General features: G+C 42.2%; 1 protein-coding gene across 1 annotated transcript in view; it reads left to right on the top strand.

The window, feature by feature from the left end:
* Positions 1–21969, top strand: part of STAC (SH3 and cysteine rich domain) — a 152016-nt gene that overhangs the window by 72771 nt on the left and 57276 nt on the right. Inside the window, exon 3 of the mRNA XM_059387945.1 lies at positions 20940–21040. Within this exon, the coding sequence (XP_059243928.1) occupies positions 20940–21040 (101 nt within the window). The remainder of the gene's footprint in view (positions 1–20939; positions 21041–21969) is intronic.

Below are 21969 nucleotides of genomic sequence, written 5' to 3'. Positions count from 1 at the left end.
TATATTTGACAGACAGAGATTACAAGTAGGCAGAGAGGCAGGCAGAGAGAGAGGAGGAAGCAGGCTCCCCGCTGAGCAGAGAGCCCGTTGTGGGGCTTGATCCCAGGATCCTGGGATCATGACCTGAGCTGAAGGCAGAGGCTTTAACCCACTGAACCACCCAGGCGCCCCACTTTGGTGATTTCTTGAATCATGGTATAGCAATGATCTCCTAGAAGAATAATGTTTTCTGTGCCCCAAAGAAGAGATTTGTATTTTAGGAATCTTTTAAGATCATAACTTAGCAGAAAGAAGGGCAACACAGGACAGTATTTTCCCTGTGTAGATAACCCACCAGAGAAGGGAGAGTGATCATTTTAGGTGGCCTTTTGTTCAATTTGTAGTCCTTCCTATGGATCACCAACTAGGTGTAGTAATATAGCAAATATATTTTGAATATGTGTGTTTCCATGTTCCCCCAAGACCTACTGTGCTTCACACATTTTCTCCTTGGCCCATCCACTAAGAAATAAAAAAGGTGCCTAGGGCAGAAGGAAAGGAGGAGGAATCACCCAAGACAGAGTTTGAGCAGTCAGAAAGTGGGACCTGCTGTGAATCCTGGCTATGCTCGGAGAGTTATCTAAACTTGAAGCTGCAAAACCTTTTCTTGACTGATGCTGCTGATTCGTGCCTTCCTGCTTGAGGTGCAGACCAAGTCCTGACAGACATAAGTAGAGGTCACCTGCCTTTGGACCCATTATTACTTCTGTGTTTGGAGGCTGGGAAACCACAGGAATAAGCCATCTCCAGTTGTAAACCTGGGAGATGCAGACCCATTGGAAAGTGTGTCACCCGCACTTCCATTCAGCTGCCTTATTGGAGAATGTTCCACTGACCTACTTTAGAATGGTCCCATTGGTTCTCCCACCACCATAGATACCGCATCATAAAATAACAGAATGAGACTGGTAGAATATAGGGCAGGTCCTTGTATGTGTCTGGGGCTCAAAGCATCAAGCAATGTGTGTGTGTGTGTGTGTGTGTGTGAGAGAGAGAGAGAGAGAGAGAGAGACCTGTGCATTGTAACCCAGCTATTCAGGACTGAGGTTTGGAGGGTGCTGGCAAGGTGTGGGGGACATTCATTGCTAAATGTTACTAAAGCATTTACTTTGTAGCTTATCAAACACTGCCTGGTTGTTGAAGGAGATTTAAAAAAAAAAAAGCATAGACTGTTCTGTCACATGCTAAGCTTACCTGGAAAGAAAATCCAAAAGCTGATTGTGACCCTTTCCTCCACACCCCAACAACCTAACAACAAACAAATGAAATGTGGGCGTGCACACATGTACACACCACGCACGCACTCACACCTTCCATCAGGGAAATGCATCTTCTGTTGCCAGAGCAAGAACATTGTCTAAATCCCTGTCGCTTCAGCCTGTCCACGATAATCCAAGCATCACCTCTACTCTGCTCTAAGGCCAAAAAGAGAAGCAACCAGAATGACTTACTGAAACTGAGGAAGGATAGTGAACCAGCCTGAGTCTGTTTGATCCAGAAGGCCTCTATCACTTTGCATGAGATCAGCCTGCTTTCCCTGTTTGAAAAGGACATTTCAAGGAACATTTTCTGGGCATCCATTTTCTTATTTTAAGAATAGAAATAAAAAATGTTAATCTGGCAGATTTGGTTTAAAGTTTAAATGAGACAGTGCCCGAAAGCAGTAGTGTCCTCTTACAGTAACTTTCCTTGCTTCCTGTTTCCGGTCTTACCACCCCAGAGAGCAGGCGCTGCCTCCTGCCTACCTTCTCTGCCCAGGCCCAGTCTCTCACTTCAACAGCCAGAACTTGGCTTCCCAGATTCCTTGGCAAAGCTGACATGCTTCAGTATGTCGACAGTGGCACTGTTGGCATCTCCTTTCCTTATAAAACCTGTCACATCACTGAGGACCTCTCCTGCTGGGGCAAGTGGTCTGGCCATCTTCGACTCCTCCCTGGCCCCTTTGTCCAGAAACCCCATCCGTGCATGCACTCTGATTTCTCTGTGCTCAGGTCAGGCTTCTCCCCCTCACCCGCTCTGCTGCTCCCACCCCAGCCCAGGCTTCATCCAGCACATCTCACGTGAACTCTTTCAAGAACTACCCCAGTCATGTTTTCTCTCCATCTCTACCTCCTCGTCTACTTTACATACTGCCAAACCTCGTCTGAAAACAAACGGACATCAAATTACTGATTTTCTCAGGAATGGTTTTCTATCTCCTTGCCTAAAGAATTACACTCAAGCTTCCCTGACTTGACTCTTATTCTGAAACCTCCTGGAGTCCATAAAAGCGGAGAAGCAATGGGGCTTGTCCCATCAGATCTGCAGAGGTGAAACTTTGTTCGCTACCCCTGACAGTCCTTGTCAGTGGAACGAGCAAACATCTGTAAGTGGGTCATTTGCAAACAAGCTCAAAATGCAGGCCTGCGGGAGAGAGCAGTAGAGAGACCAAATGATGTCCAGGCATCTGGGTGGGTATGCATTCTGGTTCTGCACTTAGCAGATCAAGTGACCTCAGACAGCTGATAGACCTTCCCTCAATCCCAGTGTCTTTCAAACAGGATTGAAAATTATAATACCTATCTATTTCTTGGAATTTACTGAAAACTACATAAAGTGACACACGGGAATATTCCCTGTGGACTATGAAACATATCTTTATGTACAGAAGGTTCATATTAACAGTATGCCAAATTCCTAGGCAAGCACTTGGGGGATGGAGAGGAGTAGAACCTAGACCAGCCAATCCATTCTGGAGAGACCTGAGGAGAAGTACAAATTCGCAAGACTTAAGCTAGAACAGTTATGAGGAAAGCAAGGGGCTTTCTTTAAGGGACTGTAAAAACCCCACACCTAAGGCAAGGGAGGAGACAGAGCAGCAGTGATCATCAATATCAGGGTCAGGGGTGTCAAGTTCAGATAGTTGCCAGATGGTCATGGGAAACTGGTCATTGAGGAGATTTCTTCACTCAACATTTGAAGCCAAATACATGTAATAGAGGGAAAGCTTGGCGGCCACGTATTCCAGTGTGAACCAATGACCCAGAGGGCAGAGGCTGTGGTCTCCAAACACAAAGCCCTGAGCCAATCCAACTCCCGTTGCTATTTTTAAAGCTCAGTGCGGGTGAGGGGCGGGGGAAGTAGGGAGACTTTTTCCACTAGCAGTCAGGAACCGAAATAGGAAAGATCAACAGAAGCATTTATAAACAATGAATGCCATTAATTTTTTTTAAGCTAAGAGGGGGTTGGAGAGATGTAGAGAAGCAAGGAGTGGGGACTAGAGGCAAGGAAAGATGGCCCAGGGGTCTTCCCATTTTTTAGTGGTCCTTTCTGCTTGCTTAATGGCATTTCAGGCCATTGGTGAATTACTCTATTAGCGAGTTTCCTGGAAAACTTGGAAACTACCTTGTTCAAGTAAATTAGGGGAGAGATAGGAAGGGTTATTTTTAATCAGGGTCCCATGACTAGAGTTCAGCTATGATGGAAAATATGTTCCCTTTTTTCCCCTTTAGCAGAAAACTTTCTAAGTATTGAGTGTTAATCTAAAGTTTGGGAGCAGTTTAAGCTGTCTTTCTCTAGGTCCAAAAGTCAAGCTAGCTCTTTCTGGTACACCACATTGTGAGGACAGTGACAGGTAACCTAGGGCTCTTTTGGGGATGGTGAGAAAGAACTGTAAGTCCCGGATTGCACTATGTCTGCCTCACTTCCCACTATGGTGCCACAAGAACATTAGAACAGGGGGCTGGACACGACTCATTAATACAGCTCTGCTGTGAAGGAAGAGTGTAATGTTTGTCAGATCACTTTGATTCTCTAAGCCTGTTTCTTTACCTGTAAAACGAGAGAGTTGGCTAGGTCAGTTGCGGTGGGGGGGAGGTGCACATTGGTTTCCATACTAATGGATTGGCAGTGATTGTTGAGAGAAACTTCTAACCCTTCTCGATGAGAAAATTGGTATGATTGATAAGTGGTGTCTGCCATGTATACAAAATGAAGTGCTTCTTCAGTACCTGTACTATGTATTTGCCATCTTCAGGCTATGGATCTCAAAGGCAGGACTTTGCAGAAATTGAATATGCATGCCCATCACCTGAAGTCTTGGTGAAAGGCATTTCCTGATTTAGTAGGTTTGCATTCTGCATTCCTCCCAGGGTCTTAGGTAATGTCAGTCATGCTGATCTCTGGGCCACACTTCAAGTTACAAGGCACTGAGGATCTTTCTGACTAAATTCTGTGACACTTTTGGGGTGCCTGGGTGGCTCAGTCAGTCAAATGTCTGCCTTCGGCTCAGGTTGTGATCCCTGGGTCCTGGGATCAAGCCCCGCATGGGCTCCTGGCTCAGCAGGGAGTCTTCCCCACCCTGTTCCTTCTCTCTATCTTGTGTGCATAATTAATTAATTTTAATTTAATTTAATTCTCAAATAAATAAAATGTTTTTAAAAATTAAAAAATTTTAAGAAGAAATACTCCCTTGTTGGGAGTAGGGACACCTAAAAGAGGAAAATGAAAATTAGTTGATTAATTCTGTAACACTGTTAACTCAGCAAGTCATGAAGATTTATGTGGGAGGCCTTGCCTTAGGTACCTGGGAAAGAGAAGTGAGGTACAGAAAAGAAGAAAAGAGCTCATTTTAAATTTTCATGAGATTTCTGACTTTGTCTCTTGCATAAATATTCATCTTTCTTTCCATAGATAATAAATACGGAAAGCTTACTAAGCAATTGTTGATACACATACACATGAAAATACATGCACCAATGCATATAAGAAGTGCCAGGAAAATCCAACTGAGAAAACAGTAGTTCTACCTGAGGAGAAAGAGGTCAATGAAAGTCCCGTAGAGAATGTGACCTTTCAGGTGGGCATTGAAGGATGAATAAGAGTTTACCACTTCCTACCAAACTTAATATATTATGTTAGACCTCCCCATTGAGTATGTACAAGAGCCAAAGTGTGCCATATTTTCTTTAAAAAAAAAAAATGTTAACTGAGAGTCAACTCTTAATTTCTCAAAAACTAATAATAAAGCCTACGGATGTGTCCAGGTTTACCACCGCCTCTCTATTCTTTTGGTAGACTTCTCTCATGGGAGGCACCATACCAAAAATCAAACTAGGGGTTACATTACTTGGTTTTTGTCTGAAATAGTATTTGAAAAGAGTTCTGATAGGCACTTGGGTGGCTCAGTCGGTTAAGCATCTATCTTTGTTTCAGGTCACGGTCCCAGGGTCCTGGGATCAAGCCCCACATAGGGCTCTCTGCTCAACAGGGAGTCTTCTTCTGCTTCTCCCCTCTGCTCATGCTCCCTCTCTCATGTGCCCTCTCTCTCTCTCAAAATAAATAAAATAATTTATAAAAAGAAAAGAAAAGATTTCTGAACCAGTTCATCCTTTTATCCCTGATTTTCAAATGCGACAGATCAAACCTGGTACCCAGATGCACCCAGAATATACAGCTAAAAGATTTCAGTCAGACCTAGTTGATTGAGGGGAAGAAATAAATAAACAAAGGACACCAGCCAGAGGTACGATGTTGAGTATGGACCAAGACCTGCTTTACAATTGCCACCTTACCACTTACCAACTAAATAGACTTGGGTCAATTGCTTAAACTCTGATCCTTAATTTTCCATCTATTAAGTGTGGAATAATAATAACTAAGTTCAAGGGATTGTTGTATGACAGAGGACATATGGCAAGAACATATGGTGGTCCTGAGCACAGGGTAGGTATTCAGGGGCCCTGATCCCTGTGGCCTCCCAGTTTTCAGTCTCCCAGGAGAATAGACAAGCAGCTCTGTGTGCAGGAAGGAAGAGGGAGCTTGTAATCACAATAACTGGGTTCAGATCTCCTCTCCACCCTTGTCTCCATAAGGACTTTAACCTCAAACCGAGGACTTCCACCCCCCAAAGCTTCATTTTCCTCCCTATAAAAGAGGGATGAAAATAACTGATGCCTTTCAACCATGGTTCTCAACCTGGGGGCAATTTTTGCCTCGCAGGTAGGAATTCAAGATTCAGCAGGTAAAAACACAAGACACTCCATTAAATCTGAATTTCAGAAAAACCACGAATAATTTTTTCGTGTAAGTGTGTCACAGGCAATATTTGGGACACGGTTATCCCATGCAATATTTGAAATATTCATATATTTTAAAATAATTTGTTATCTTAAAATAAAATTTAACTGGACTTTCTGTGTTTTATCTAGCAGCCTTATCTCCAGGAACATTTGACAATACCTGGTATTGTTTTTGATTGTCATGATTCTGGACAAAGTGTGCTAACCAGCCTCAGGCAAATAGAGGGTTCTGATGCTGTTGACCATGCTTCAGGGCATGGGACAGCCCATCACATCCACGTACAGTGAAGAATTATCAGGCTGCTAAGGCCACTAGGGTAGAGACTGAGAAACTCTGCTCAGAAAACTTGGATTTGAAAAAAAAGACTTTGAAGGGCCCCTGAGTGGCTCAGTTGGCTAAGTGTCTGCCTCTTGATTTCAGTTCAGGTCATGATCTCAGGGCCCTGAGATCAAACCCAGAGTGGGACTCAGCACTCAGCAGAGAGCTTGCTTAAGATTCTGTCTCCCTGTGCCTCTGCTCATCCCCCACTCATGCCCGTGTGTGCACAACTTGGTGTCCCTTGCGGGGGGAAAAAATACTTTGGAATCTAAAAGGCAATGAAATCTATCCACTAAATTGGGGGGGGGGGGGGGGGGGGGGTCGGTGGGTGTTGACAGGCACGTTTCCCTTGCAAACTAGAGATAATTGAGATGGAAGACTCTATGAAGTCTGCAACAGAATGTGCTCTGGGGAACCCAGAGGAAGGCCGCACCTAGAAGAACGTTGTTCCAGGAAAGAAAAACAAAGCCCGCTGTGCATGTTAGTATGCCCGGCAAGCCACATGGGGACGAGTGGGCAGCTAGGGCCTGGTGGGTCCGGCAGGACTTGGCATCTAGGACAACACTCTCCATTCTACCGGAGTCCAAGATCGTGGTGAGTGCAGATGGAGGAGAGTTGCTTTCACCTTATTTTCCCTCCTGACCCCAACCACAAATTCCCCACAGTGGGAACTCCCAAAGCCATACCATCAGGGTGATCCCTCTCATCTCAACGTGACCTTACTTTTATAATTTTTCAAAAATAATTGCACTTCCTTTCAACAATAGGTAGCATCTTATTTCTCATTATAAAAGGGAAAGGTACTCCATAGAGAAAATGAGAAAATACAGATTAAACAAAAATAAGAACTAAAAAGCATTTGTAATTCCACCATCCAGATAGAAATACTATTAATGTCTTGGGTATGCCCTGCCAGACTTTTTGACATCTATGTGATGTTAATTTAAGGGAGGGTTTTCTGAACATTGTGGAGTATCACCCGTGTTTTGACACTTTACCATTATACTGTGAGTATCATGTCAATCATTATTAAATAAAAGATTGCCTCAGTAGGCAAAAGGTATTTTGGTTATGGGTTTTCAAGCTTTTATTAACTAATACCTTATTCTGTGATATTTCAGTTATTTCCAGGTTTGTAATATTCACAAAGCAATGGCAAGCATCTTTGTAGTTAAATCTTTGTAGACATACTTAGTTATTTTTTAAGGCCAATTCTGAAATTAAAATTGCTGTAGCAAAGAATTATGCATCTCTTTTGGTACATGTTCCCAAATTAACTGGTGCATGTTCCCAAATTAACAAATTAAGCCCCCAAATTAAGGGCTACCATTTGCCCTCCTAGCAATAGTGTGTGGGAGTGCCAATCATCCCACATTCAAACACTGATGGTTTTCTTTTCCATTTTTTAAATCTTTGCACATTTGATGAAGGAAAAATGGATATCTTGCTATTTTTATTTCCAGTTCTTTGATTACTAACTAAGTCTGCCACTTAATAAATGTTTAACTTTTAATTCTGTTTCTTTCATAAGCTGTAAGTTTATGTCCTTGCACAATGCACATTGTAGTTTATTTATCTTTCCCTTGTAATTGGTAAGAAATGTTCATCAACCCCATATAATAGAGTATAACATCCTAAATTTTATAAGGCACATAATTTCCCCAATTTATCTGCCTTTTTTTAAATTACTGACTATATTTTAATGTAATCAGATTTATCAATCTTTTATATATTGTTTTCGCTCATAAAATCATACTTAAAATGAGCTTCTCTATTCAAGAATAAATAAGCTAAAATTTATATTTTCTTCAATTAATTTAATAGTTTCAACTTTTTAAGGTTTGATTGATTGATTGATTTTAGAGAACAAGAGTAAGAGCAGGGGGAGGGGCAAAAGGCCTGGGAGAGAGGAATCTGAGGCAGACTCCCCACTGAGCATGGAGCCCAATAGAGCAGGCTCAATCTCAAGACCAATGACCTGAGCCAAAAATTAAGAGTTGGGGGGGTGCCTGGGTGGCTCAGTCGTGAAGTGTCTGCCTTCAGCTCAGGTCATGATCCCAGGATCCCGGGATCGAACCCCACACCTGGCTCCCTGCTCAGCGGGAAGCCTGCTTCTCCCTCTCCTACTCCCTCTGCTTGTGTTCCCTCTCAAATCTGTCAAATAAATAAATAAATCTTTTTTTAATAAAATGAAGAGTTGGTTGCCTAACTGACTGAGCCACCCAGGCATCCCTAATAGTTTCAACTTCTTTGTAAATTCCTTAACCCACCCAAACTTTTTTCAGAATTTGTTATGAATTAAATGTCTGGTCTTTTTTCCCAAATAATTTACCAGATTACTCACCAAAATTTGTTGAATAATCCTACTTTTCAGTGCTGATTCAAAAATCACTTTTATCAACCATTAAATTTTTAAAGATATCTAAGTATATTTCTTGGTTTTCAGTTCTTTTTATTGGTTATTTTGTTTGTTTGTTTGTTCAGCACCAATATCTCTCTGGCTTAATTATTATTGTGGGTTATCATAGATTCTTTTTCAAAAATGTTTTGCTATTCTCAAGCATTTATTCTTCAAGATTAATTTTAGAATCACTTTAGGAAATCCCCCATCCAAATCCCAGTGAGACCTCAGCTGGAATTCTGGTGAATTTGCAAAACTATTTGGAGAAAATTGGCATCTCTTCAACACATATTTTTTTCTTTTCTTATTTAATATGTTGAGTATTTATGACCGCAGGCATCTTTGTCTTCTTTCAAACGTAAAAAGAATTCATTCAACAAATATTTGTGGAGTATCTCCTCTCTTCCAGGTTTTGTTCTAAGCACTTGGGATGTAACAATGAATAAACCTGGAAAAGATACTGGTCCTTGTAAGGTTGACATATTCGTCATGGAGACGGACGGATGGATGGTTAGATGGATGGATGGGTGAATGGATGGATGTGGGGGGATGGATGCATGGGTGGGTGGATGGATAGATGGATAGATGAACGGATGAGTTTTCTAATGTTCTAAGTTATGTGGAAGAAAGAACAATGGAAAGCAAGGTGAGGAGGATCGGGAGTTCAGAGGCAAGGGACGGAGTACAGTATCACAGGAAGTGGTCAGTGTAAGCTTGTTAGGATAAGACTTGAGCAAGACTTGTGAAAGGTGGGAGAACTCTAGGGAAAGGGCATTTCAAGTGAAAGGAACAACTAGAGCTAAAGCCTAAGGCAGGAGTATGTCTGGTATGATCAGTAACAGCCCAGTAGCTAGTGTGCAGTGGAGCAGTGAAGGATGGGCAGAAGAAAGGAGGGCAGATCTCTTGTGTAACTCTGTAGACCATTGTGAGGACTTTCGACTGTAAAGTAATTATAGAACTTGAATGGTATTTGCAAAAGGTGGCTTTAGCTTCTGTGGGAAGAATAGCAAGACTTAGGAGGAATGGGACATGGATTGAAGCAGAAAGGACGGTCAGGAGGCTGTCATAGCAGCACAGGTCAGAGGTCAGGGAACAGTGGGAAGAACTGAGAAGAGTCCGGACTCTTGATATATTTTGAAGGAAATGCCCAGCAGGATTTTCTGCATGTGGGCTGCATGAGGAAATTAGCATACAGGGATTTTTCCAACAAGGTTTCTGGCCCGAGTAACTGGAAAAATGGAGTTGCCATCAAGCGAAATGGGAAAACTGCAGATCGAATAGGTTCTGGGGTAGGTGCTGAAGGGAAAAAATCGCTAATTCAGTTTGAGACATGTTGAAGTTTGAAATGTTTATCTGGCAGCCAAGTAGAAAAATATCAAGAAGTCAGGTGTGTGAGTAGATTTGGAATTTGAGGGCCTTTTCTAGGTAGAAGATAAAAGTATGGAGTTGTAAGCATGTAAATAGTATGTGAAGGGATAGCGTGGGGTGATATGACCAAGGGAGTAGGTACAGACAGAAAAGGAAAGAGGACCAAGGACTTGGCCTAGGTAAACCTTAAAATCTTAAAAAGTTGAGTAAAAGGGGAAGAACCAACAAGAGACCAGGAAAAAGTGCCTAGTGTGGTAGAGATAAGCCAAGAAGATACACCATCTTATAACCCAAGAAAGAAAATGTTAGAGAATGATCAACCTTATTGAATCCTGCTATCGGTAGATCAGTTATGGGATGAAATCCAACTACTGGATTTAGCTAGATGTTGGTGTCTGGTAACACAGAGAGCCGTTTACTGGTGAGAGAGAGTTTCTAATGTTTCCTCATTAAGTGTCAGACAGACTCATTTCAGATGTGCATCCTTTATTATATTATAGAATATCATATCCTTCTATCCCACCTTCACTAAGAGCTTAAATCAGAATGAGAAATCTATTTCTATGAGTAATTAGATTAATGGCTATTTCTAATAATAAACTAGACTGCATGTAATGGAATATTCAGCCATAAAAAGGAATGAGATACTGATACATGTGGGTAAACCTCAGAACCAAACTATATGAAAGAACCCAGATACAAAGGTCACAGATTGATGAGCTATTTATATGAAATAGCAAGAATAGGCAAATCCATAAAGACACAAAGCAGTTTGAAGGTTTCTAGAAGCTGGGGAAGGAAAGAGTAGGACATAATTGCTTAATGGATATGGGATTTCCTTTGGGGGTGATGAAAATGTTTCAGAATTAGATAGAGGTGGTTGTCACACAATATTACAAATGTACAAAATGCCACTGAATTCTTCACTCCACGGTGGTCAATTTCATGTTATGTGAATTATACCTCAATTTAAAAAAATACTGGGAAAAAGAAAAAGCTGTGTATGGCCCACTGGCCAAATTTAGCCCATGCCCTATTTCGAGCCAGGAATAGAAAAGGTTTTTATTTTTTAATTGTTAAAAGAAAATCTAGAGAAGAATATTTCACAACACATGAAAATTATATGAATTTTAGTTTCAGTGTGTCTAGATAGAGTTTTATGGAGACATAGCCATGCTCATTTGATTACTTATTATTTGTGTCTACTTCATGCTACAACAGTGAATAAATGCAATAGAAACTGTAAGACTTGCAAAGTCTAAAATATGTGTTATATGCAAACAGTGAATCATGCAACACTACATCAAAAACTAATGATGTACTGTATGGTGACTAACATAACACAATTTTTAAAAATGTACTCTCTTGCCCTTTACAGAGATACTTTTTTTTTTTTTAATTTTTTATTTTTTATAAACATATATTTTTATCCCCAGGGGTACAGGTCTGTGAATCACCGGGTTTACACACTTCACAGCACTCACCAAATCACATACCCTCCCCAATGTCCATAATCCCACCCCCTTCTCCCAAACCCCCTCCCCCCGGCAACCCTCAGTTTGTTTTGTGAGATTAAGAGTCACTTATGGTTTGTCTCCCTCCCAATCCCATCTTGTTTCATTTATTCTTCTTCTACCCACTTAAGCCTCCATGTTGCATCACCACTTCCTACAGAGATACTTTTCAGGCTCCTAGTCTAATTCCTCAGGAAGAAAAAACAAAAACAAAAACAAAAAACAACAACAAAACTCCTTTATGACCAAGTTTTTCTTGGTGGACAAGTTTTCTTCCAGAGAAATGCTCCATTTTGCTACTAGAATCTCCACATTCTTGAAATATAAAGTGTTTTTCAAAGAAGGAATTGGAAGTTATCTGCCTTTCTCCTCGTAATTATGCCTTCACTTGATTAGCTTGTAAGCTACAATTTTAAAAGACTACACTAGATGACAGGAAAGCATTTCCAATGCTGTGGTGGATGTCGTAAAAATGTCATTGGTGGCATGCTCAGCATGGGCGAGATTCTTAACAGAGAGTAAGGCCAGAAGAGTAATTTTGTCCTGTAAGGGTAAACTCCAGAGGAGGCTAAGCAGCATGGTCCTCCCCGGCACTCAGCTGCTTTTTTTCTCCCCTGCGAAGTGGCAGATAAGTCAAGGGAGGACCACACCCATGTCAATGGAACTGACATTCTCAATTCTGACAGATTTTCTCCACAATCCCTGCCAGGGCTTCCCAAATCCTAGTCAAATCTGAATTGTGAAGCTTAACATCTCAGTGGCCCATCTTTCTAGAGTGTGGATGAAAGTGTCTACCCATTCTTTTTGTCTTGCTTTGCTTGGGGGATGTTTGTTTGTTTATTGGTTTGTTTTAGTATTCTCTCCTCAATCTCAAACCTCTTCCAGTATAGCCCTTTTATACAGATCCTACAGGATATATGTGGCCCTTTAATGCAGAGATGCTCCAGATGAAGGCCCAGTTTTGCACTGCAGACCTTCTCCCAGAAAGCTGAGGGATCAGTGTCATGCAGCTGACAGTCCACCTGGGCTTTAACCATTAGTTCTAATTCTCTCCCGTTGGCCACGGCTGCTAAAATTTCCATCAGCTTGGTCTTCATCAGGTGTTAGAAGTCCTTAAACGGTTATCTTATTGAGTTAATACATTAAAAGAAGTCATTATATATTATTGTATTTAGATGTTTATTAGTTAAATAAATCAGTAACATAGTTAATAAATAAGTATGAATCTTATTTATAAAAGATCACTGGAATGAATTCTTCTATAAATAATACATTTCTTTAGTATTTGATGCCATAATCCTGTTTCAAGGGTATTTGAGGTAAACCTTTACAGAGCAAGGGTCACTTGGTTAATTTCTAAACTGAGTGTGGAGATTTGGGTGTAGTACACACAGGACAGGAGAATGTAGTTGGTGCTGTAGCAGAGTCATGCCTCATCAAATCCTGAGTTTGGAATATCCAGCTCAGCCTTAAGGAATCTGGAAATCATGACCTCAGGGAAAATTGTCATTTAGAGCAGCAGGTAACGCACATTTAGCCCTGTGACCATTTACTTTTGCATGTTGAGTTGTGCTTCTTAAAAAGAAGGCTCTTGGTTTTTCCACTTGGTGCTCGCAACACACTTTCTCAGATGGAGAGACTGAGGTCCGAGGACTGGTGCCCGTCCAAGGTCTCAGACCTAAAGACTAAGATCTAAGTTTTTGGATACCTTAAATCCAGCTTCTTCTACCTCGCCATAGTACATTTATTACGTGTGCATATATATACGCACATATCCAGATCAAACATAAAAATAGAAGACAATTTATGCATGGAAGTCATAATCAGTTGTAGAACAACTGTCCTGCTTTGGTACTTTTGTCTTCTTACGTTTGTATTTCTCCACCTTGCCTCCACTCCTCCTTTTTAAAAAGAATCAACCAGGATGAGAACATTTATGACATCAGTGTCATTTTCGAAACAGAAACAAGTCCCCAGATAAGTGCATAGGAAAACTAGAAACATCAGGGTACTCTGATATTGGCTAATGCATTTGCAGCCTTGATTCCTAATGTGTTATTGATCGCATGAGTCATCACCAGCTTAGTGGGCTTGGCAATATCTGCAATGGGAAATACTCCGTATTGCCCACACGTTCCTTCTGTGTGAATTCAAGAGCCTGCCCTGAGCTGCAGAGCAGTGGAGCCTGTAATCCCTTCTACATATCTGTTACATGGATCCATATCTCTGCAGTGGCCAGCTCATGCAAAAAATTCCTGTTCACCTCTGTCCACTATGAGAGCCTACCTGTCACCAATCGCAAATGTGATCGGAAGAGGATGTTGGGACAGGAACCAATGCTGACCCAGAATCTCCTCAGGGAAAACTTTGGTATCTAGAAACTCCTGACCCTTCTCCTCCAACCTTCCAACCCTATCTTCAATGGCTGTGGTAACATATTTGTATTTTTATTCTACGATTATCATAAACAGAGCTTGGAGGACCATAAATGCCTTTGGAATTTTTCCCTTTCAGCTTCAATAGGAAAAATGCAGACCAGGCCAGGGTAGAGATCTGCTGATGTGTGGATGTCTGGCAGGAGGCAGTGGGGATTAGGGAAGAGAGCCAAGCTTCCAAGTTGTATAGACCGGGACCCTCATCCTGTCTCTGTCCCCACTTGCTATGTATCCCTGAGCTTCAGAGATAGTACCATCTGTACTGTATTTAAACTACTCTCGTGTCCTACTGTGGCAAAAAGCAAAAACAATGAATACTCTTATGCTGAAAATAAATAAATTAAAAAAAATAAATTTTAAAAAAAGCAAATGAAAATGAAGCTGTTGGCACCTGGGTGGCTCAGTGGGTTAAAGCCTCTGCCTTCGGCTCGGGTCATGATCCCAGCGCCCTGGGATCGAGCCCTGCATCAGGCTCTCTGCTTGGCAGGTAGCCTGCTTCCCTTCCTCTCTCTCTCTCTGCCTACTTGTGATCTCTGTCTGTCAAATAAATAAAGAAAATCTCTTAAAAAAAAAAATAACAACGAGAGAATAAAAATCCCTACCTCACAGGACTGTGTGGATAAAAACAGGGGGAAAATCACAGTATTGAGTTCACAGCTAGTGAATCACATATTCAACCCAACTCAACGTTAGTCCATTCTTTGCCATTGAAATTATTGATTACCCCCGCCTTCTTCAATTAAAATGATGCCTTGCATACAACAGGTAACAAGTATTAATAAAATGAAGAAACATACAGGAAACTGCCCAAGAGTGCACAAGAGCACAATAATTTTTAGTTCCTTCCTGCTGCCTTTCTTTCCAGAAGGATCAGGGTGAGAATTCATTTATGACTTTTAGTACAATGTTCTTCGATCTCAAATACGTGTGTGCAAGTGTGTGTGGGTGTGCACATGCAAGTGTGTGTGTGTGTGTGTGTGTGTGTGTGTTGACCGCCGAACTCCTTCCATCTTAATTATGCTGATTTTTTCCTCCGTTCATTTGTTTTTCTCTCAAGTCACCCTCTGTCCATAGGAGATGAGAAAGAATCCTGCCCAGTGACTCTGTTTGGCTTAGCTGGTTTCACGTATGATGACTCCATATCAGAAAGAAGTAACGTGTGAAAGTCACAGAAACACTTACCATGTCCTGCATGTATCACTTTTAATTCCAGGGAACCATGGCTGAAGTTAGGCCTATGCACTCCTACAGTCAGGCAGGTTTAGGTATGGAGGGACTGGCCTTTCTGAGTTATAGGTATGAGATGAAAGCAAGAATGGAAATCTGAAGCTTCTCTCTCAGGACAACAGAGCACTCACAGACACTGTTGTAGGTCACCTGAGAGGTGTCATGGGAGCTCATGCCAGAAGGAGGACTCAGAGGCCCATGTAAGCTGTTAGCTGCGAGGTGTCCACAAGGAAAATGACATAAGTCAAGGGGTACGGCTCATAGGATTCCAGTGCAGATAGTTTTCAACATCTGCAGACCAATAGCAGAGACAGAGACGGTGGTTCCCAGAATCAGCTTTCAGTTCACTTCCTAGGTCAGGCAGGCAGTATCTGGCCTGGATCGTACAACCACGAGGACATGGGGAGTTCTGAGTCCCAGCAAACCAGGATTAGTCACATTGGATCGTGGATATGAAAAGTTAGACCCAGCCAGGTGGGGGCTCATACAATGCAGATCTGCAGGTAGTTTAGAATCCAGTAGTCACACAAGCATCCAGGATTTGGGTCTACAAGGAGAAATCTGTCTCTTTGCATAGAATGAGGGGGGTGGACCCCCCGCATTGGACCCTCATTCTCCATGTTACTTTCCTGATTAAGGGGTCTTGATTGTAAACCCCTGGTATATCCTGTTTTATTTTTAAGAGATATAATATGAAATGTGACTAAGAGTTAAGCAATGCTTAAATGGCCAAATGTTATCAGAATGATTCTTGCCAACTCTTTTATAGATATATATATAATTAATATTATTATTTTTTTAAAAAGTAGCCTGCCATCCAGTGTTGTTGATTAACCATTCATATTGAGAAAACCCTTTTTATATTTCTCCCAATATCTATATAGAGACTCCTTTATTCACAAGAACTTCAACACTTTGTTCCTCTAGGGACAGCTTACTTATCCATAATGGTAGACCCAACCATGCTCATAAAAGAGCCCAATGCCAGGAAGTTAGTCATTGTTGTCCTGGCTTGCACTGATCCATTCCAAACTCCATCTGAGTATCATAACATTCTTAACAATTTTCCACTATAATTCATAGAACTATCTTAGTTTATCCCAGAAGTTCAAGCCCCAGGGAATAACTGATCATTACATGATGAGCCAGCTCCCTATTTTCCCTGGATACCACAAACCATATCAATCCAAAGGGCTGATAGGACCCAGCTTCCAGCAGCTTCACTTCCATTTGCTTTTTGCCACAGTAGGACAAGTAGTTTAAATACAGTACAGATGGTACTGAAAATACTTCATTGGAAACTTTCTCATCCTACAACTAGGACACTTCTGAAAGGTAGCTGCTTTCATCCTCTGCAATTGTTTCTTTGGCATTTATTTCAAAATGTCTAAATGCTGTACTTACTCTTTGTTGATTAATGAAATATTTATTGACTTCTGGCTGCCCCCCTCCAGCACCCCCTGTTTGTTCTATGCCTCACTCTCACCTTCCCACAAGAGTTACATTCAGCACAATCTTTGCTCTCCCTTTGTTCTCATCTTCCCAAGTAGTTTTGTCACAACTTTGTGTGAACTTGATAGTCTGTGTTTACACTATTGTGACTATTGCTAGCTTCTGATTCAAATATTGTATTAGGATTACATTTCTATTCTTACACAGCTTTTATATTTCCTCAAGCAGAAATCACCTTTTTAATTCTCTTGACTTTTTAGGCATCTATAATTTTTTCAAATGTTTCTATCCGATGCCATATCTATTACAGCATCCAAACCTGAAAAACATCAATAAACTTCTAAGTTCCATTTTCCCCCCAAGGATATGGCCTTACTTTGGGTAAATTATTTACCTTCCCTCTGTGTTGGTTCCTCTGTTGTGCACTGGATCCAACAATTTCCTCTTCCTTGACTTATTCCCTGATCTCTCTGAGGCAAATTTTTCATTAGTGTTCTGAGAAATGGTGTATGGAAAGCAAATATTTGGAGTCCCTGAATATGTGTCTGTTCTGCCTACTTAATTGTTACGAATTTGCCTGGGTATAAAATTCTAGGTTTGAAAGTCTTTTCTCTCAGAATTTTGAAATTCCACAATTTTCGACGGTCCCTGATTCCCCCATTTCCAAATTGCTCTTGGGAACTCTGTCTCCCCCTTTTTTGTGAAATTCCTTGCCCTTCCTCCAGTTGCTTTCTATCTTCTGAACTCTCTTCTATGCTTGCTACTCTTCCTGGTAACCTTGTTATTTGGGGGTTATGTCACTTTTTATTATTTGACTGACATTTTAGTGGGCTTTGGTATGAATAAATGGGACTCTATTGTGGCCAGTCCACCATGTTTACTCAGAGTCTAGTGACATCTTTATGTTTCCAAGTATTTAAATCCATGCAATCCCCTTTGCATGTATTTTGACACTATTACTGTTAGCAACCCTGGGAGGACCTAGAAGCATTGCCATTTGAGGAGGAGACAGCTGAGGCTCTGGGAATGTTAGTAGCTTTCATAAGTTTAAGGGGCCAGCATGAGACAGATTCGAATATAAAACCATGTTTTTCCCACTCACTGAGGCATATGGGTCACATTCAGTGATACCTTTGTGATGGAGGTCACTAGTAATGGACCAGACAGTAGCTTTCCCATATCCTGCTACAGTAAACTAACACCATTGAGTGATGTGAATTATCCCTTTGAACTATTCTCTGAACCACAGAATACAGGCTTTCCTCTTCAGTCACACTCGTGCTATTCCACTGTAGAAATGGGGACACCTAAAACCAAATTATTGCTGGTGATCTGACTCATTCAAATAGTGGAGCATATTAGAACGGACAAGGAAAACTGAAATTACAGTGTTCAGGTCTGAAGGAAAATATACCTTAATACGTAAAAGTGCTATTTCAGAGTCCAGCACACAATGAAATAACTCTTCTTTGAAGCTTTTACTTACATTCTCTCATAGGGCACAAATAGCATTCTCTAATTTGAAAACAAAAAATGAATGATTGTTTTCAAAGTCCAGTGTTTAAAAGGCATTGCAATAACCACTCTCAAAAAAAGGAAAAGAACCTTTCCAATTAGTATTTATGAACAAGCAAACATACCCAGTAATTTATGGTTTGTTTATATGTCACTTTGCCTTTCTGTGGTTGTATGAGCAGACACAATTTATGTTAAATGATACCTTCTTGAGGGCAGTTTTCAGGTAATACCTCCTGAAGGGTTTGTGGATCTTTGTCCAGACAAGAGTTTGCCCGTGGCTTTTCCCAGCTGAATATCTGGTTCTTGTACTCTCTCTCTCTCTTTTTTTTTTTATCTAATTATCCCCTTTCTTATCTTCATGTACCTTACTCCCAATAAAGGGAGGAAGTTTTAGGGTCAAGCGGAGGAAAAGTGATACTAGGCAGGACCCCGACCTGGTACCTCAGCCTTCTCATCTGTAGAATAAAATCATGCCTACAGTTGATCTTCAAGTCCTCTTTCAGCTCTGGAATGCTGCTTCTACACCATCAATGAATCAACTCCACTTAATTATCTCAGTTGGTCACTCCTGTTTGAGTACTTGTGTGACTGTGAGAAAATTTGTTGGTTAATGTATTTAGCACATATTATCGGACATCGTGCTCAGAGCTAGGTACACAGTGACAGATGAACAAACATAGCCCTTAGCCTCATTGGGTTCACAGTCCAGGAGGAAATACATGTAAAAACAAACTCTTGATAAATGCTGTGAAAAACAACAGAAAACTGCAAGAAAGATTAGTTTTAAAGAAAAAAATATATTTAGACAGGAAAGGAGAAATGTGGCCAAGAAAGCTTGATGGGAGGAATGACAAGAGACCCAAAACATGAGGACCGACCAGCCAGGTGAGGAGTGATGTAGACAACATTCCAAACATTTAGGGCTACATGTCTGAAAGACCCTGAGGAATTAAAGAGCTCATGCCTTCAGGGAACTCGCAGAAGGCCAGGTGGCTAGAGCATAGAGAACAAGTGGGTTGGCCGAAGATAGGAGCAAGTATGGGCTCCCACCAAATCATACAAAGCCTCCCCACCATGCTGAGCATTTTGTATAATGCCAGAAAGGCAGGGAGAACCTACTGAAAGCTGTTTACACAAGAGAGGGAAGTGACTCAAGTCATGTTTAAATGATTGTTCTGTTTCCTGCGCATGCATTGGAGGAAGACAAACACAGATAAACTAGTTCAGTTAGGAATTAGTCTGGACAAGGGCCAATGGTGGTTTGGATGGCGGAGAGGTGGGTGGTTTTCACATATGATCCTCATTTTGCTTCTGTAGTCAGCTGTGTTTGTAGCGGGGGCTATCTGTGGCCTCATGTCTCCCAGCATATGTATGAATTAATGCCTATGAGATGTTGGGAGTCCCATTGCCTGTCCAGCAGTGTTCTTGGTCAGCATTCTTCATGTGGGTATAGCCACAGCTGTGTGTCCCACAGTCTCCAGGGGATATAAGCCAAGCTTTTAAAGTAATCTCCTTGAAGCTTCTCTAAGTAGGACTGAGTAGAGACGGTCCCACCCTTGTCGCTATGTGGGAGGAGCAAGATGAAAGGAGTAGGACCTCAGCAGTTCCACAAGGAAACCCTCTCCTGTATCCCCTTTCCTCACTTTTCTAATGTGCTTCATGTGCTTGGCCATCTAAGAGCTATAAACTCCCATTTTGGCAGCCCATGTTTGGGGGTGTGTGAGGCACCTACCAGCTCACTCGCTCTGTCTTGCACGTCTTGTCTTGGGCCTAATGGAGACAAAATGTCCCACCCTGACATCGTCACCTTACCTCCCTCTAACTGCTCTGCATAACATGAATGCAGGTGGCCAGCACCCTCCATACCTTTGAGGCGATCCGGGCCCTCCCTTGTGTTTGTCCCCCAACACTGCTGCCTTGAGCCTCACTTCTGCAGCATAGGCTCCAAGGGACCTCTCTCTTCTGTCTCCTTTCATCCCAACCTGTCACAGCACCCTCTCCCGGGAGGCTGGATGACTCCCTGAAACAGTGCTCTCATGGCCTGCTCCTCACTGACCCTGCTCCTCTTCCACCAGCCAGGAGGTGGTGTTGGACCCAGTCCTCCATCCCCACTTTAGTACCATCAGCTTGTCTCTCACACAGACTGTACCATTCCCCCTTTATTGGCCATTTTCCCGAGCATCTGTCCAACTGCTCAGACTCTGTGACAGAAACTCCGGTAAAAATGGGCAAAACTGCAGCACTTGCACTCCTTGGCAAGACTTACAGAGGAGCGGAAATAGGTGGCCTCTGTGAGGAGCAAGAAAGTGGCATTTGCTAGCTTGAAACGAGTGAACGGTGACATGGAGGAGACAGATTTTCTGGAGTCATGAAAAGGAAATGAGTGGAAGGAAACCAGAGCTGGTACCTGAAGTGGTACTAGATGTGGGAGAAGGTCAAAGAATCTACCATAAGATCCTGTCCATTTCAAAAGCATCACGCGGCTTCAGTATGTGAGAAAAGGAGAATTACCTGGGTCTGGGGATTAATCCCTCTGTCAGGGACTTCTTGCTAGCCACCAGGTGAAGGCAGGCTGTCTCCTAACCAAAGCTCACGCATGTCTGACAGGAGCAAACGCTAAGCATGGGCTGCGCTGCAAGGCCTGTAAGATGAGTCTCCACCACAAGTGCATGGATGGCCTAGCACCCCAGCGGTGCATGGGCAAGCTGGTAAGGGCCGGTGCCAGGAGTGAGCCCAGACCCCCCTGCCTGTCCGAGCTCCTCCACCCTTATAGCCAGACAATAGAGAGGCAACCCCCAAGTCCCTGGCCTACCAACCGGGCTTCCTTGTTGGCCTAATGACAAAGCAGAGGAGCAGCTTTATCATCCTGAAAGACAAATGTTTCCCATGTAAAAAAGACACCTTAACAAGGTGACTGACTTGTCCCGGGCTGGAACTTCTCCAGCGTTAGCACTGCAAGGCCCACATCCTGGGACTGTCCATGTTTTGAAGTTGAAAGAGAGGCATCCCTGGAACCCTCTCTTCCCAGAAAAATGAGGGCGGCTGGTCACCTCAGTGTTAAATTGGCTCAGCGGACATCAAGAGAGGGAGAGAGATTAACCACCACCCTAAAAATGGAGCGAGTAATAAAATTCAATGTACCACTTTAAGAGATCATGGCAGCCGAGCCAAGGAAGATCAGATAGCCGTGGTCCATTCTAGGCTGGTCTTAGCATCTTGGGAGCATGGGCTTCAGTACTGTGGCAACATGTGGAAAAAAAGGAACCCAGAGCATTTTTGAGGGTATTGATACTAGGATGGCCAAAGAGCTGTCAAAGGGACCAAGAATGTCTAGCCTAGAGACACTTGGACTGTGACAGCTGCCTTCAAAAATGTCTAGCCTAGAGACACTTGGACTGTGACAGCTGCCTTCAAAATAATTTAAGGCCTGTCATACAAAAGAGGAATTATCTCCTGTCCTATGGCTCCAGGGAAAAGACCTAGGATCAGTAGACACCAAGTCTTAACAAAGAGATAAGGTTACCAAAGACCTGCCTCCTTGGTTGGTGAGAGCTCCTCCCACCCACACCTCAGAAATGGCAGTGTTCAGAAAAGGAGGATACCGCTTGCCAGGAACAAGGGCAAGGATTCGGGAATT

Source organism: Mustela nigripes, chromosome 2 (assembly GCF_022355385.1).
Source record: "Mustela nigripes isolate SB6536 chromosome 2, MUSNIG.SB6536, whole genome shotgun sequence".
NCBI classification, from domain to species: domain Eukaryota; kingdom Metazoa; phylum Chordata; class Mammalia; order Carnivora; family Mustelidae; genus Mustela; species Mustela nigripes.
Note: the sequence above shows the minus strand (reverse complement) of the source record. Positions and strands in the feature narration are given on the sequence as shown.